Source organism: Zootoca vivipara, chromosome 11 (assembly GCF_965207765.1).
Source record: "Zootoca vivipara chromosome 11, rZooViv2.hap1.1, whole genome shotgun sequence".
Taxonomy (NCBI): domain Eukaryota; kingdom Metazoa; phylum Chordata; class Lepidosauria; order Squamata; family Lacertidae; genus Zootoca; species Zootoca vivipara.
In genome coordinates this window covers 5476486-5494623 of record NC_142594.1, presented here as the reverse complement: position 1 = coordinate 5494623, position 18138 = coordinate 5476486, and the positions used below count along the sequence as shown (strand labels likewise).

General features: G+C 43.3%; 1 protein-coding gene across 1 annotated transcript in view; it reads right to left on the bottom strand.

Moving 5' to 3' along the window:
• Nucleotides 1–18138, bottom strand: part of VPS41 (VPS41 subunit of HOPS complex) — a 113989-nt gene that overhangs the window by 54148 nt on the left and 41703 nt on the right. The window contains exons 5-7 of the mRNA XM_060280561.2: nt 15176–15250; nt 12022–12084; nt 10322–10387 (exon numbers count right to left, since the gene is read on the bottom strand). Of these exons, the coding sequence (XP_060136544.1) occupies nt 10322–10387; nt 12022–12084; nt 15176–15250 (204 nt within the window). The remainder of the gene's footprint in view (nt 1–10321; nt 10388–12021; nt 12085–15175; nt 15251–18138) is intronic.

The following is an 18138-nucleotide window of genomic DNA, read 5'->3' as shown; positions in this document are numbered from 1 at the left end:
CGGAGTTTTAGATTCACCTATATTTTGAGTTTTTTTATTTTATATCTTTATGCTGTGAGCTGCCATGAGATAGCTGGATGCAAGTCGGTACCTTACCTTCCAAGTCCCGGACTGCAGAATCCAGGACCGGCAGCCGTGTGACACCGGAAGTTGCGTCAACGTAACTTCCGGTGTCGTTTTGCCCTTCTATGGGCACCAAAAATGGCCGCCGCCGGCTTCGAAAGTCGCTTCTATGCATGTCAGGAAGTGCGTCGATGCAACTTCCGGTGTTGCTCTGCCCATCTATGGGCACCAAAAATGGCCGCCGCCAGCACCGGAAGTCGCGTCTATTCACTTTCGGACATGCGTAGATGCGACTTTTGAAGCCGGCGGCGGCCATTTTTGGTGCCCATAGAAGGGCAAATCAGAAAGGAAAAAAATGGCCGCCGGCAGGAGAAAATAATGGAGAAAAAACGGGAGATGAAGTGATACGGGGGACCACTGGGAAAAGGTAAGTAAAATCGGGGGTTTTCCGGGGAAAACGGGGTACTTGGCAGCTATGGTCGGTACACAAATTTAATAAATATAAATAAATAAATAAATAAATAGGTATATTAATCTTTCCTGGGATATCTGGTCAACTCCCTCATCAAAAATACTTATTTACTTCGGGTAAAATTACTAGAGAACCACAAATTTATTGTGGAATGAACAGAGGATTTTAAAGCATTTTAACTTCTCAATAATTTAAACACATTCTGAGGGGCAGATCTGAAAGTTGCATTTCACTCTTTAAACCATAACATATACAAATTCAAATGCCTTATGAAATTCAAAACAAATTCCAGACATGGACCCAGTTTCAGAATATCAAATGCCCCTGTTTTGCATAACATAATAATGACAAACAACTAAAATAAAATACTAAATGAAAATAGATCCAATGTTTGTACTTGAGTTACTTCAAACTAATTTAAATTCAAAGTTCTGCCAAAGGGGCAAGTAGTCATCCAAAAACACAAATATTAATATTTGTAAAGTTCTGTTTGTTTATACTGTCTTCATTATTAAAGCACAAATGTCAATAGGAATAGTTTTCCTTACTCAGTAGTAGTATTAACAGTCTGATTCTCTACGAAACCAGTGGAAATTAAAAAAACTGACTTGCATTGTAAGAGCTTGTATACAATTTACTTAGACATTTACCGGTATTTTAATTAGGAAATTAGTTTTATCTCGGGGCAGCTGCCATCAGCATGCACATCAGGCAACGATTTAAGAGATTCATAAAACTGAAGGGACCATGGTAAATTCTTTTACCCCTAATGAACTGAAATTAAGCTACCAAATTGAGGTTGGCTGATGGAAACTTAAGAAGAAAAAATGGCAGTAACCTCTTCATTCAGCAACTAACATGGATATATAGCTGTTAAGATACATCATAGGCCCACAGGCTCTTCAACCAACAATGCACTGGCAGGGGAAAGCAGCTTCACAGCAGAATCTGACCCACTTCTATGCCAGAATGTCTGGATCTCAGGTCAACTGGTGACCCTCTAGATCAGGCATCCTCAAACTTCAGATGTTTTGGACTACAATTCCCACCTTCCCTGATCACTGGTCCTGTTAGTTAGGGATCATGGGAGTTGTAGGCCAAAACATCTGGAGGGCCACAGTTTGGGGATGCCTGCTCTAGATGCTGCTCTTAATCAGCCCCAGCTGATTCTGGCAACAGGCCAAGGATTGCCCACCACTGACGCAACACCATCAGTGCATCATGGATACTTGAAGCCTGTGGGCCGCATGCTGTCAATCAAGAATTTCGGGGCAGGAGGGGAGACTCTACAGAGCAACTGGTCACACAGCAACTACTGAAGATGCCAGACGCAGCTCCATGGCGTTCCACAGCTTAAGGGCTGCCACAGATAATGCCTTTTCCCAGGCCACCTTCTCATGCGTCTTACCTTGATGGAAGAAGTAAGAGGACCGCGCCCCCAACCCGCCAATCTTAACACACAATGGGGTTTGTAGGGAAGGAGGTGGTCTTTCAGCTATTAATTCCAGCCTGAGTCATTTAAACACTTTAACACGAGCGCCTTGAATTGGGCCTGGAATTAAACCGGCAGCCAGCGCAGCTGTTCTAAAAGACAGGCTAGGTGAGATCTCAACAGAATGCCAGGCAGTAATCTGGCTGCTGCATTTTGGACCACTTGAAGTTTCTAAGTCATCTTTAAGGGCAGCGCCGCATAGAGCGCACTGCGGTACTTCAGCCTGGAAGCTACCAGAGCATGGAGCACAGCGGTCAAGTTGTTTCCGTCCAAAAGGGGTTATAGCTGGTGAATCAGCTATAGCTGGAAAGAACACTCCTCTCCATGGACGTCACCTGAGCCTCCAATGGCGGCACTGAATCTAGGAGAATCGCCAAACTGCAAACCTGTTCCTTCCAGGGGAGGGCAAGACCATACAGGACAGGCTGTCTCTCCACCTCCTGGACATGAGAACTTGGGACTCTGTCTCTTCCATTTACTGGCCCACTTCCAGTCCATCACCACCTCCAAGCACTGGTCTGACACCTCAACTACCACTCTTGATTCAGATGGAACAGAGAGATAGAGCTGGGTATCACTTCCATTGCACAGCCTTTGGAGAATGCTGAAGACACCTCTCTTTACCCTGGCATTTTGCACCTGAAATGTATATTTTTAGGGGAGGGGGGGCAACCCTTATTTCTGTGGTTGTGAATTATTTTAAATTCTTTTAAACATTTTGTTCTAATTGTTTAAGCCTGAGACCTTGGGGTGAAGGGCGGGTAATTAACAGCAAGAACGAGAAGTAGAAGTTGGTTAATTTATTTAGCTAATCTTCAACTCGCCTACAGTATCGAATTGTCATTACCACTATACCGAGAGCAATTGAAACTCAATGAGAGCTAAGTACAGAGGGAGGAAAAGCTGTTTTCAAGAAAGGGTTGCTTCCCCCTCTTCTTGGCTGGAGAAAGTATTTTAGGGCTTTATTTCCCATAAATCCACATCCCAGCAGTCAGCATTCTCAGTGCTTATATTTCAATAGCAGCTGTTGCAAAATCACTTCCTCGGCAATACGCTTCATTCGCCTATCTGTTTTCTGCTGGTAAATCTCTCTAATGCTTTGTTACAATACAGCTGCACTTAAGCTGCGAGTCCCGTCCGCTGCCGTATGTATAGCAGATCATTACATAGCCAGGATAATGTGAAACAAGTAAATACGGACAGCAGCAGCACAGGCAATGCTATGTTTTATCACCTTTTTCTATCGCTCGCACCGGGAAGTGTGGACACTTTCATTCTACTGTTATCCTTGGAGCATCTTAATTTGGGGCTTCATAAAGCAGGGACCCAGGTGGCGCTGTGGTTAAACCACTGAGCCTAGGGCTTGCTGATCAAGAAGGTCGGCAGTTCGAATCCCTGTGACGGGGTGAGCTCCCGTTGCTCGGTCCCAGCTCCTGCCAACCTAGCAGTTCGAAAGCACGTCAAAATGCAAGTAGATAAATAGGAACCGCTACAGCGGGAAGGTAAACGGCGTTTCCATGTGCTGCTCTGGTTTGCCAGAAGTGGCTTTGTCATGCTGGCCACATGACCCGGAAGCTATACTCCGGCTCCCTCGGCCAATAATGCGAGATGAGCGCGCAACCCCAGAGTCGGTCACGACTGGACCTAATGGTCAGGGGTCCCTTTACCTTTACCTTTTAAAGCAATGGTTTAGCAACAGTGGGCAGGATTAAGTGGAATTCCTAGAAGAGGTTTAGGGGGCCATGGGGGGCATCCATGGGGAGGAGAGGGAGCGAGTTCTGATGCATGAGAGGACTTAGAATCATAAAATCACAGACTTGTAGAGCTGTAGTCCAGCCCCCTGAAATGCATGAATCCAGCCCACAGCCATCCCTAGGTGGGCGCCAACCAGCAACCTTCTGGTTAACAGCCAGATGCACTGACCCATTGTGCCGAAGAGTCTTGCATAGCCTATAGGGATCATGTATCAATTCTGACATCTGTATTGATGCAAACGTACTTTGTATAGCTAAATATTTAACTGAACCCCCAGTATATTTTATCTTATTCTTAGGCTAGTGGCTAATGCAAAGAAAGTTCCTGTCTGTCTGTCTACAGGGAACGCTGGTGTTCCTTAGAAGCCAATTAGATGGATTTTGCAATGAGATAAAACAACACAAGCTTGTCACTATCAGCGCTAATTGTCTCTTAAATTGTGTATAGAAGAAAGTTTTTGCTCCGGAATGAGCTTGAAGACAACAGAGGGCACTAAGTCTAGGATGCTCTCCCCCATCCCCACAATTACTCTGTCATAATCGGGAGGAAGTTTCAGGGGACAGTACCAACGGGGGAAGTATTTCTCACTTCAGGGATGGAAAAAGAGGGGGCAGGTAGGCATGTGGTGTCACCTCTTTTATTAACGCTTCCTCACTAAGAAAACGCTCTTCCCCTTAGATCTACTTGCTGCTTAGTCCAAGAATGACCACGGCAAGGCAGAGCTTGCAAAGCAAATTTCAGTTACACTCAGAGAAACCTGGACAGCTGAACACGAGCATTATGTTTAGGATCAGGCTGACAGTCTCTTTTGTACAGAGCAGCAGTGAATCAGAGTACGGGTGGTGTTTCGATCTAATGGAGCTTGTCAAACAATTAACACTAGTGCTAATTACATGTAATCCCTGTCTCCAGAGGGCTTAGAGGAATCCTTCAGTCATCTAAATTAGAAGTTCAATTTTGGAAACAACATCAATGGGATGAAATTTAAATTGATCGTTTTCTTCTCTTCGAACTAAAATGAGCAGAATTGTTACATTTTAGAAAACGCTTTAAAAGCCCAGTTCATTCCAAGGTGGCAAATGACAGCATTCAAACTATCAAATCCCTATTAAATAAACTGATCACGAGCATCTTTTTTTGGGAGAACGGAGAGACAAGCCAGGAGGCTGCGCTTAAGCACAGCTCCCTGTTATAGCTGAATCGGGAAATTATAGTTAATGGTTCCCAAGCAAGCCAGGATGGAAAGCCATAGTTTAAGCTGGCTTCCAGATCCTGCCTCGCTTGGAAGTCATTAAGCATCGTTTTCCAGTTCAAATGCAATGGGAAGCTATGGTTAATTGAGGACTCCCGCCCCCCCCTCCAGCCTTCCCTGACCTATCACATGATTCTCTTCTTGCAAAAATGTTAGGAGCCTGCTTGGAGAGACAGATGTGCTATTGGGTGGCGGGATCCAGTTCTCAATGGCTATTATCCCACCCACAATACTTCATATATTTCAGAGCTCCTGGCAAGTAAAGATGCTCTGGTCTCTGGTTCAAATTATAAGACAGAGGTACCAAGAGGGAGGGAGCAACTGAGGGATAAGAAGAAGCAGGGCGTATGGAAGGAGGAGATACCAGTTTCCTGTTCAGCCATAGCTGCCAAGTCTCCCATTTTCCCCGGGAAAACCCCTTTTATCTTACCTTTTCCCGGTGGTCCCCCGTATCACCTTGTCTCCCGTTTTTCTCCATTATTTTCTCCTGCCGGCGGCCATTTTTTTTCTTTTCGATTTGCCCTTCTATGGGCACCAAAAATGGCCGCCGCCAGCTTCAAAAGTCGCTTGTACGCATGTCCGGAAGTGCATAGATGTGACTTCCGGTGTTGGCGGCGGCCATTTTGGTGCCCATAGATGGGCGAAGCGACACCGGAAGTTGCGTTGGCACACTTCCTGACATGCGTACAAGCGACTTTTGAAGCCGGCGGCGGCCATTTTGGGTGCCCATAGAAAGGCAAAGCAACACCGGAAGTTACATTGACGCAACTTTCGGTGTAAAATGGCTGCCGGTCCCAGATTCTGCAGTCCGGAACTTGGAAGGTAAGTGTTCAGCTTTGGTACCACTTGCTAGGTTCAGTTTTTATATTGGTGGGGGCAACAAGGGTTTTTTGCACCACTGGCTTTTCTGTTGTAAATACACATGGATAGTGAGTCATGTAAACATTCTAATGGTCACCCATTTTAGACAGCAATTTCAAGCTAGAAGCTACTGAGGCAATAAAGGCGTACAACGGTTTAAGGCAAATCGACCAATACCTGGACAGAGATTGCCTTGGTATTTACTCTTACTTCACTTAAATGGGACCTCTCAGTATTTACTGACTGACATTTTACAGCTTACAAAGCAATCTGCCTTTCTTGTCTGGTACTCTTCATCTCGCAACGCAACGCCAAACAGCTGACTACCCTGTTTCTAAAAATGGACTGTGCTGCAAACAGCATCCTGACAATTTAATAATTTGTCAGAGTGATCCAACCAGTTATTATGAAGCACATATTGTGGAGTTCAGAGGTAAAGGTCACCTACTTACTCACAAAGCAAAGATAAACCGGATTTGCTGGCACTAAAAATCAGGGCAATTAAAAATAAAATAAATCCAAGACAGATTTTACAGCAAACATACAAATTCTATCATTACACTTGAAATAACAGCAGCTGAATTTTCAGACTATTTTTGTCTTGACCCAGCTTACTTGCTACCCAAGATTTCTACTTCTTTTGGCCAAAGAGGCAGATAAATATAGATTAAAAGTGCAGGAATTTCAGCCACTGTGGAGGAGTCTATCTATCTGGATGAGTTGGATCAGAAAGAACTTTAGCTCTTTCCCGCCCCTTTATAAATTCTAATATTTAGTCAGAAAATGCCAACGACCACCACACGCTGGCAATTACTTATTTCAGAGTCCCAAGATCAGCGGCAAATACATGTTCTTCAAAAACAAAGATTCCAAAGCCAGTGAAGGGATGAAAGACATCAACTCCAATTAACCACAGAACACCTCTCCAATTAATGTATTATCTTCGGCATTATAATTAACAGGGGCAATGAGTAGTATATTAATTGAAAATTGACAATGAAAAGTCATCAACAAAATTTCATTTTCCTAGCAACAACCTATAGATGCATCATCTTCATTAATCATTTTCTTCTGTCAAGTTTTACCAATATTTTTTATGACACCATATTCGGGTTTAACCCATAAGTTTAAACTATTTAGAAGTATGGGTAGTGTTCAACAGTTTATCTGGAAAGTTATATATCTTTTCATTTTCTTTTGGAATTTTTAAACCTCTAGGCAATATTGGTGCGTTTGTACTCTCTAAGTTCCGGATTCATTTAAGCTGGCAGGTTGGAAAATGTGGCAGCTCTTTAAGGGTTAACCAAAGAACACCTTTATTTCAGCTTTCCCACCTCCATTTAGCAAGCTTTCACCCTGTTATTTTTTAAGATTAGACCCTCTTTTAAAGGCAGAAGGTTACGGCCTACAATAGCACTATTTGTCTTTCCTTCTTGCCTCAAAGCTCCACCGCCCTCCTGGACTGGGGATGCCCTGTTATTTACAATGTATTATTATTGCAGGGTTGTCATCATCTGCCAAGTGTTCCATTCAAAACTTGCTGAACTTAATTGCAGTGTGAAATGGGCAAGAAGGGCTCTGTTAGTTAGTAACATACCCATCGGTCAAAGAAGATCACTGTTTCTGCTAAAACCTTTCAAGAGCCTTTCAAGAGCTCATGTTGTTCGGTGCCACAAAAGCAACCAATATCAGGAAACAGTCGCTTTGGTCAAAGAGCAAGCGTTGAGTTCAACATCTGATGGTTAACAATATTCCTGTTTCAGCTGAATACTGTAACACAGAGCTTTCCAAACTTTTCACGTTGGTGACACACTTTTTAGACGTGCAACATTTCGCGACACAGTAATTCAGTTTCACTAGCAAACCGGAGGTTTCCAGCCCCAGGAGGAGTGTGGGGAACATTCGCGAGACACACCTGCACACTGCAGCCGACACACTAACATGCCGCGACACACAGTTTGGAAAGCTCTGCTGTGTCACATCTTAATAACCAAACTAATAATTTGACTGGCACTTTCGAGTGCTCAAAAGTGCTTTGCATACAGTGTGACAGAGTACAGTGGTACCTCTACTTACGAATAACTCTACTTACAAATGTTTCTACTTACGAACGGAGCTCCGTCCGCCATCTTGGATGCGGTTTAGATAGGATTTTTTCTACTTGCGAATTTTTAGATAGGGTTGCTTCTACTTACGAATATTTTCTCCCAATGCATTCCTATGGGATTCGACTTACAAATTTTTCCGACTTACAAATGTGTGTTCGGAACGCATTAAATTCGTAAGTAGGGGTACCACTGTATGACTGAAACATCACAGCGAGCTCTAACCAGACACTGAAAGCAGAGTCAACTGCTCTCCATACTAGCTTGGAGCAAAACTGTAGAATGTTAAAGCCATACAGTGCAAGGGTGAGAATTATTTGTCATTCTTTTTGGTCCCACCCTTCTTTCCATGAAGCTCAGGTTAGCACAGGTAGGATTATCTCATTTCATCATCGAAACAACCCTATTGGTCTGAGAGTCAAAGGCTAAGAGCTAAAGGCTGCTTGGTTCCAAGTCCGAGCCCTCTCGATCACATCAGCAACACTCAAAACACGTTCACCATGCTTTCACAAGGCACACTCTTGTACTTTATTTAGTGTAACATCCCTGTAATAAGTGAACTACCGGTAATCATTATTTCTGAAACCCAGAAATAATGCACCGCGTAATTACAGGCAAACTGTATAAATTGGATTCTTGTTACTGATTAGACTTTTCTAAAATCTTTTTTTTTTTTTTACGTTAAATCTCACCCACCACATTCAATAAACTCTGAACACATTATGCCATTTATACATTTAAAAGGTCAAGGGCCAGTAAAAAGTAATCATAGTCACAATTTCCTGCAACCCAAAGCTCAATACATTTGCACTCACAGTGTTATAGCACAAATAAAAGTTTTAAGTTCAGTTTATTTTTAATAAATCATGGGTTTGCCATCCTAAGCAACCCAACCTCCGGAAAACAACAAGCCTCAGTCAGTTCTGGGGGACTTCATTCTGAGAAAATAGATCACAGCCCTATTATCGCCTTAAATATTTAGGGCTATGCTTCCTTAATTCAGAGGAATTTTTAAATTTTGGGAACTTTTGATGGGAAAATGACACCAGCTTTTGGAAAACTAAAAAAGCCTGCATTCCTTAATGTGAATTCTGTAAAAAAAATCAATTCAAATAACAAATTTCCAAAAGTACACACTATTCTCAGGTTTTGGAAAAGATTTGTCCAGATTCCTGTTCACTGAGACTGAAATCTCAACCCAGGTAAACAACACATAACACTAATCCAAACCATGACTTAGAGTAAATACACAAATGAGTGGGCTCACAGCCACTGAACTCCTCCCATTCTGGCTGCCGCTATGCTATCAGAACTAAGCCATCCTATGGCTCTGTCCAGCCCCATGCTCATGGCTTGTTTCCCCCCAGAGAAGCTGTAGCGTGTAAACCAGGCACCCCCAAACTGCAGCCCTCCAGATGTTTTGGCCTACAACTCCCATGATTCCTAGCTAACAGGACCAGTGGTCAGGGAAGATGGGAATTGTAGTCCAAAACATCTGGAGGGCCAAAGTTTGGGGATGCCTGGTGTAAACTAAGAACAAATTCTGCAGTTCGTGGTTTGTCTGGAGCAAAACAAACTATGAGCTTAGGTCAAATACTTCAGAAATCGGCAGAGCAGGGCGGACACCCTTCCATGCCACCTCTCCCAGATTGCGGTGCTCTGAGGCAGATCCCGTTCCCTTTCTTAGAGCAAGGCAGAGAGATGGGGGAGCAGCATGAGGAACAGCCAAACAGTAAAAGTAAGAAAAGGATAGATCAGAGAAGGGTACAGGGCCACCTCTTGTGTTGACTCTGGTTCGGACTCCTCCGTGTTCGGCAATTAGGCATAGTTGTTTTGCCAACTGAGCCTAGGGCTTGCCGATCAGAAGGTCAGTGGTTCGAACCCCTGTGACGGGGTGAGCTCCCATTGCTCGGTCCCAGCTCCTGCCAACCTAGCAGTTCGAAAGCACGTCAAAGTGCGAGTAGATAAATAGGGACCACTCCGGCGGGAAGCTAAACAGCGTTTCCGTGTGCTGCTCTGGTTCGCCAGAAGCGGCTTTGTCATGCTGGCCACATGACCCGGAAGCTGTCTGTGGACAAACGCCGGCTCCCTTGGCCTATAGAGCGAGGTGAGCATTGCAACCCAGAGTCATCCGCGACTGGACCTAATGCTCAGGGGTACCTTTTTACCTGTGTCTCATCTCCCCATAATTTTCCTTTGGAAGCATCCCTGAATTACCTGATGCGGGGGACAAACCCCAATGAAATATGTGCACATGTCCCTTTGGAACTTTAACTCTGCCTGTCGAGAACTGACACAGTATTATGAAATGAGAAACTTACTTTGTTCCCTCCAGTAACAAACTGCTTGCAGTGTGATCTCACAAACTGAGGGTGAACAGCGACAATCTGAACATAAAGAAGGAAAACTATGCATTATTATTGATATGGTTCTTGTGTGGTTTTATGAGCTGCAGAATTATTTAGGTATTATTATTATTATTATTATTATTATTATTATTATTATTACTACTACTATTACTAGCTGTTCCCAGCCACGCGTTGCTGTGGCTCAGTCTGTTAAATGGGAAAGTAACTCCCCCACCCACCCGCATTGTGGAAAGTCCCCCCACCCCATCCCGACCCATTCATCCACCCCAAACCCATGGCCCCCAAACCCATCAGCGCCCCCGTTCCCCACCCCAACTGAATGACATTACGACACCTCTCTCTCTGCCCCCCCCGCCGCGTGATGTTATAATTCTCCTGTGTGACGGCATTCGCCACCCCGATCCCCCTCTCTCTCCCCCTTGCATACCCCATGCACATCTTGGGGAGGGCCGGGCCAGTTCCCGTCCCCCCGGCGGGTCCCGGCGGACGAAGGGACAGGATCCAGCCCCCACCCTCCCCACCCACTGGACAGCCACTCCCAGCGGTGTCTGCACGCTCGCACATTTATATTCAGTAGGTTGTGATGTCACAGATAGTCTTTAGCCAATGGCAGCAGCTGAGGCCTGAGATTATAATGCAGCATCCTCTGCTGTGTTGCTTTAACATCCAGCAGGTGGTGCTGGTTTTCTAAAACAGCATGTTTTTACCTGTCACAGGTGTGACATCTATACAATCTAGGTATACAAAAACACTCGCGTATACGAATGCAACGTTGTGTCAAAATTTCTAAGCAATCAGTCAAGTACTTTCGGAGAGCATAGATTAGTAACAAACGGACATTTACATTTTTATTCATACTATTATTAATTAAATTTCTATACTGCTCTACATCCAAGGATCACAGGGCAGTTTACAATCTAAAAAACCAAACAAACAAAGAAAAACAATACTCCCCAACACACATTTTAACATAAGATTGTTTAATAAATTGAAGGCCTGGTTATAGAAAAACATTTTTGGCCAGCGCCGAAAGATGTATAATGAAGGCGCCAGGCAAGCCACCCTGGGGAGAACATCCCACAAGCGAGCAGCCACCACAGAAAAGACCCTGGAATTATCCAGAGTCCATGATCCTGTTCACTATAACCCCACATACTATCTTAAATCAAACTCTACACCCATCAGCTAGTTTGGTTTTGCAGAATTATCACATATTGTTGGTCTGTGATTTGCTTCTCATTGTTGCTTCCTTTGGCTTGTCAAGGCGCAGATTATTCTATTGGATCTGACTTTGACCCACATCCCTTGGAAAGGAAACATTCGTGTGCATTTGTGCTCTGCCCTTCTACCTTTCTGTGGGGCAGGCTGATCTGGGGGACGGTGGGGATAAGTGAGGAGAGGAGGGTGGCACCCATAGCCTCACTCTAAATTCCAAATGGGCCCATGGACCTAAAAAGCAAGCGGAAAGAGGACAAATCCCTCTGCTTTGCAGAGGAATCATGAAGGAACACCATCATTGTTCATACCAAATTTTTTGAATGAAATCTATGATGTATTTATGGAATCTATGATGTATTTGAGAAAAGAAATGGTCATGATGATTTGCTGAATGTAACAACAGTACATTTGTTAAGACTTAACTAAGCTCTTACTTTAATTGGGCAATCGAATGTTTCGTGGAATTCTTCCCCTGTGTACAATCCAAACACCTGCACCTGAAATTAAAGGATATGCTTTTAAAACCATATTAAATTGTCTATTATTTATCCCACTTCAGAAGTCAAAGGTGAGTATAAATGGCAACAGCAAATGCAAATACATTTGCAGCACGCTGTAATAGTTTAAAATTATCCAAAGCTTTCCTTGATTCCATTAAAGTATTTAATGAAAACACGAAAGTGCTTCTACGCAATTAAGCTGCTGGAACCACCAAAAGGACAAAGGACTCTCCGTGCTTTATGCCAAACACTTTTATTGAATTGATAACCACCTGACTAAAACAAAAAATAATTTCCCTTTTTACAATAAATAGAACATAAATGGAAACCTTCTATTATCTCAGAGGCTCTGCTTTTCTACCATTATACATATTTTCATTATGTTTTAAAATGCAGCTTCAAGGGCGCTAAATGCTAACAGATTTACCTTGTGGAATACTCCCAGTTCCATTTCAGTCATATCATCATATCATATATTTGTCCCTAATAACTGCCAAGCAAAGCTTTTAAATGTTGAGATAATACAGTGGTGAATATCTGAATGACAGCCCCCCCAAATGCATAGTAAGAAATGTGTTGTAAAAGAAACTACCCCTTTTTAGCAACACCTCCTTTTCCCAGTTATTAATTCAGTAGGATAAAACCTTGAATTAGGATTGGTGGGGCAGTTGCAATCCCATCTCAATCCAAGGGTGCTCAATCTTGGGCAAATCACTATCCCTTAGCCTAATCTATTTCACAGGACGGCTGAAAGAATAAAAGGAGGGAAACCAACATCCTACCACTCCGCCAAAGGGTTTAGAAAAGTGTGGAAACTGGAAAATGTGAAAAGGCATTCACATGTACATAGCAGGAATAATACAGCGGAGAAAGACTTGTGGGTCTTTGTGCAAAAATACCCACAATCATATCCAAGTTCTGAAACCTCAGTTGGTCCCAAAAGCTGCAACTACACTACAGTGGTGCCTCGCTAGACAAATTTGATTCTTTCCACGGGTCAATTCGTATAACGGAAAATTCGTCTAGCGAATCCCATAGGAATGCATTGAAATCCCCCCATAGGAACGCATTAATTGAATTTCAATGCATTCCTAGGGGAAACCACGATTCGCTAGACGAATTTTCCGTAAAACGAATTCGTCTAGCGAGGCAACCTCCGCTCGAAAAACTTATCGTTAAGCGAAAAAATCGTCTTACGGGGCATTCGTCTAGCGAGGCACCACTGTATAGGCAATTTTGTGGAGTATATTATTCCACTGCTATTCCATCTGCACTGGCTTTCCATTTATTTCCAAGCATGTTGCCTTTAACACTGTCAGCAGCTTGGTGCCAAACTATCTCCTCCCACAAGTGCTTGCCTGTTCTCTCAGATCTTCTGGACTTTGGGGGTCACTTGACTCCATGTCCTGCCACCATGAGAGACTCCAGGGGAGTCCAGGCTGTGAAACCTCCTGCTGAGTTCAGCCTGACCCTTTCAGCTATGGCCTTTGGATGCTACACCAAAGCACTTTTAATTCTGCGGGCTTGTGGTATGACTGGCTGCTAAATCTGCTGTGTTCTTTCATACCTTTTGTTCTTAGCTCATTGTCTGGTTGTTCTTAAAAATACACGGCTGCTAGTCAACTTGAGGGTCTCTGTGTGGTTGGAAAGGTGAGCTATAACTACCAAAACTAAATGAATAAACTTGGAGAATGAAAATGTATGGCACTTGGAACCCCTGCCTGCCCTCCCAAGCATGTGTTGAGCCTTCAGTGTGCAAATACACAGCCAGTCTCAACTGCAAAATAAAAATATTTTTGTAAACTAAATACATCAAATCACACCAAAACTTTTACTTCTTGAATATATAAGCACATCACTTTCGATTATCGTATACAATTATTGGCTTCTGTCTTATCTTCCCAAGACAACTGCATTACTCTTAAGAGCCCCTCGCACTGGTTATAAAATTCTACAACCTCTTTTACCAGCAATAGTATCTCAATTATTGTGTCAATTATTGCAACATCAAGATTTCTTCGGAGGACAACACACTGGGAACCGTAAACTTATTTATGGCATTTATTCACTCACACAGATTTAACAAGTTTACTGCTTTTTGCTCCTGTGGGAAGAAATATATATATATATATACTTCAGTATTTATTTTAGTTTACTGTTCCTAAAAATCCTGCCTAAGAATGCGATTAGTAACAAATAGTGTTCTATCCAGTTAAGTGAGATGGATCTTGGGAAATGACATTAATACACTGTGCCTTGCTAGCAGCATTATTCCCAGAAAAAGCATCCTGAATGGGTTACGATTTGGAATTTTATTATCACAACCAATATTAGCAAAGGCTGCCATGGTCTTAACAGCAAACAAATGAACAAAGACATTCTAATAAGTGGGGAAATCGATCATCAAAATCACTAAAATGTCACAGCTCTTAACATTCCAGGAAAACAATGCTAATTGTTAGCTGTGCGGTACACAAAATGATGTATGTCTCCAGTCGAGGAAGAAGGTGCCACATTTTTAAGGAAACTGTACATGTATTATATGTATTGATTTCACATTTGTTTAAAGGAGCAACTGCAAGGCACTATATCCCTCTGATAAACTATGCTTATCAAAAGATTTCTGAGGAAACAATCATAAGGTGTTGTTGTTGTTGTTTTAAAAAAAAACAGAACCAAAACCACCAGCCCAAAGAAATCTTGCCCACAAAAATCCAATTTTGTGGATTTATAGCAGGGAAGCATTAAGCTACTGTCTTGCAGGAACATCAGACTAGTCAGTGAAGTATAACTGGCACAGTGGTAATGATTACAGTGACAAGTCCCTGTGCCACAGCTGTTAATCAGTTTAATACCAGGAACATTATTGACATTTCTTGTAATTACTTTTCCTTAGGCACATTTGGACCAAATATATTTGACTTTAATTATGGGGGGGGGTTGCAAGTGAGTCAGGTACTAAAACACAAGATCCAGGTGCTGTTGTCATAGGACTTCGCTGCGCAGAGATCTCCTGACGACTTGGGAAGTAGAAAGCAGCACATCGCCATTTCATGCTAAATGTGGAAAAGGGAACGTTTCGTCATACCTTGCCATCTTCAGAGCAAACTCCCATGTGCTCTCCACTTTCATCCAGGCTGATCTGATTGATCTTAACTGGACTCTGTTAAAAGTTGGTTTGGGGGGGTGGAGAGAGAGAGAGAGAGAGAGAGAGAGAGAGAGAGAGAGAGAGAGAGAGAGAGAGCACTTTAGAATCCACAATGCAGAAGAAGCGAGTTGCTTCCATCTCCCACCCAACACAAAAACTGGGTGTACAGTACTAACAACCCACCAAAATAAATGCTGCCCACTAATCATATGTAGAGGCTCAGCAGAAGCTCAGCCTGGTTTTGCTGCCTGCCTGGGACTGCTAACAAAAGGAATAACAAGTGGGGGGTGGCCCCTGGGCAGGCTACAACAAATGACTAGTACTGCTGCTGTTTGGCAGTAATGTGCAGACTTACTATCTTCCCAGAATGTTTTCCCTATTGGCGTAATTTAGACAATAAAATCATGAGAGAGAGAGAGAGAGAGAGAGAGAGAGAGAGAGAGAGAGAGAGAGAGAGAAAGAGAGAGAACCATCCATAAAACATTGGTAATCCAGACATATTTCAAACACATAAAACATATGAAAGACGGCAGCCACCATTAAGTACAGTGGTGCCTCGCTTAACGAATGCCCTGCTTAACGAAATTTCCGCTTAACGAAAAGATTTTTCGAGCGGAGGTTGCACCGCTAGACGAATTCGTTTTATGAAAAATTTGTCTAGCGAATCGCAATTTCCCATAGGAATGCATTGAAATTCAATTAATGCGTTCCTATGGGAAAAATTTTTTTAAAAAAAATTCAATGCATTCCTATGGGATTCGCTAGATGAATTTTTCGTTATAAGAAAAGACCAGTGGAATGAATTAGATTCGTCTAGCGAGGCACCACTGTAGTTTTAAATTTGACTTTTAAAATTCGGCTAAATATCCTGAAACAATCTCAAGAGTTTGGGGTACATCATTCCTATTCATTTGTCCACTGCACATTACAAAGAATTCTGGGGCATAATATAATAGATTATCTACTCAAGTCAATTTAGATCCAGCTGTTCCTCCTGATGGAGCCCAGGGTGGCAAACACTTCAATAATAATAATAATAATAATAATAATAATAATAATAATAATAATAATAATTTCACCTAGAATGGCTTTGGCACTGCATGTTACAATATAAAATTGGCAGCAGTGGGCAAGGTGTCTGCCATTCCTTGTCTTCTCACAGAAGTATCCCTGATATGCTTCTAAGGATTCCATGGAATGCCAATTTTCAAACAGCCCAAGAAAGCAAGGAGAGCGGTGTCCCAGAAAACAGGTCTACTCATCAAACAGGTTACTAATCTGCGACATTAATTGGGGTGGGAAGAATAGACTTCCATAAGCCTTCTATGCCTAGTCACAAAGAAGCTGGTGACCAGAAGAGCAATGGATTCAAACTACAAGAAAGAAGATTCCACCTAAACATTAGGAAGAACTTCCTGACAGTAAGAGCTGTTCGGCAGTGGAATTTGCTGCCAAGGAGTGTGGTGGTGTCTCCTTCTTTGGAGGTCTTTAAGCAGAGGCTTGATGGCATTCTGTCAGGAATGCTTTGATGGTGTTTCCTGCTTGGCAGGGGCTTGGACTGGATGGCCCTTGTGGTCTCTTCCAACTCTATGATTCTAAGTATATTTGCAAGCCTGTCCAAAGTCTTTATGGTGCTAATATGTCACAGACGATAGCTTAAGTTCCTTGGGAGCTAGCTTGATAATATGAAATATTTTCTGCTGGTGGCAGCCATTACCAGACTGAAGAGCTGTGAAGGGTTATGTCTCTTCCATTACACCTTGCTGCCCTGCAGAGATGTCTAACTGTTCCTGGCAAGTGAACGGCAATTACCGTCATTGTGGTGAGTCAGGTCTAACAATTAACCAGGTGCTCATTTGAATTCAGAAAATGGTTGGGGAAATCTTGTGAGTTTGTGTCTCCATTACAACTCCATTACAACTGCTCACATGAGCAGATCGTTCCCGAGAGGAGATTTGTGGATGCAAATCGCTGAACGTCTAGCCCAGGGGTCCCCAGACTTACCTGACTTTGGACCGGTGCCCGCCGCAGCGATTGCGCGGCGGGCCGGAGGGCGGGGGAGTGCGCGCCCGTGCGCATGCGCACACACAATTACTGGTGCGGTGGCGTACTTCCAGGTCGGAAAAAGCGCCGGAAATCGTTTGTGTGCATGCGTATGGGCCTCCCCCGACCCGGAAGTGCACCGGGAATGACCTCTTCTGGGTCAGGAGAGGCCCATATGCATGTGCACAAACGATTTTTGGCGCTTTTTTCCAACCTGGAAGAGCGCCGCCACGCTGTGTGCTGTAAGAGCGGGCGGCAGCAGCGAGCGGCGGGGGTCGTCGTGGGCCAGATTGGGAGGCCAATTGGGCCGCATCTGGCCCGCGGGCCGTAGTCTTGTTGACCCCTGGTCTAGCCAAAGCAGCTCCCCACTTACGTGGGCAGGCAGGTCCCAAAGTGAGATTACTCACGCTAGTGTTCAGAGGATTCAGATTTTGTGCTGCAGCAATGTGAATATTACATTATACCAAGGATAAAGTATAAAAGCAATGAATGATAAGACTGGAAATTAGCTGAGTTAAGTTCCCTCTCTAAAGAACTTTTGGAGTTAGATGATTAACCTGAGGACAAAAATCAGTCTTGAAAGTTGAATAAACGTCCCTCACTGAATTCCCATTAGCTGCAGTTTTATTTCTGAGGGAGGGAGACCTGTTTGGGATTCTGGACAATATAAGTTTGACTGTTCAAAAGAAATCAATATCGTCAGGCTGACACTATTAGAACAAAAATGTAACTTTAATAGGAGGGAAAAAGTTCAGGAGAAATGGTTTGTGCGTTGGGCAGGGGAGGAGGCCAGTAAGTATCGGATAAGAAAAGCTTTCTACAAAACCCTAAATTTGAAGAAAAGCTTCCACTTGCAAAAT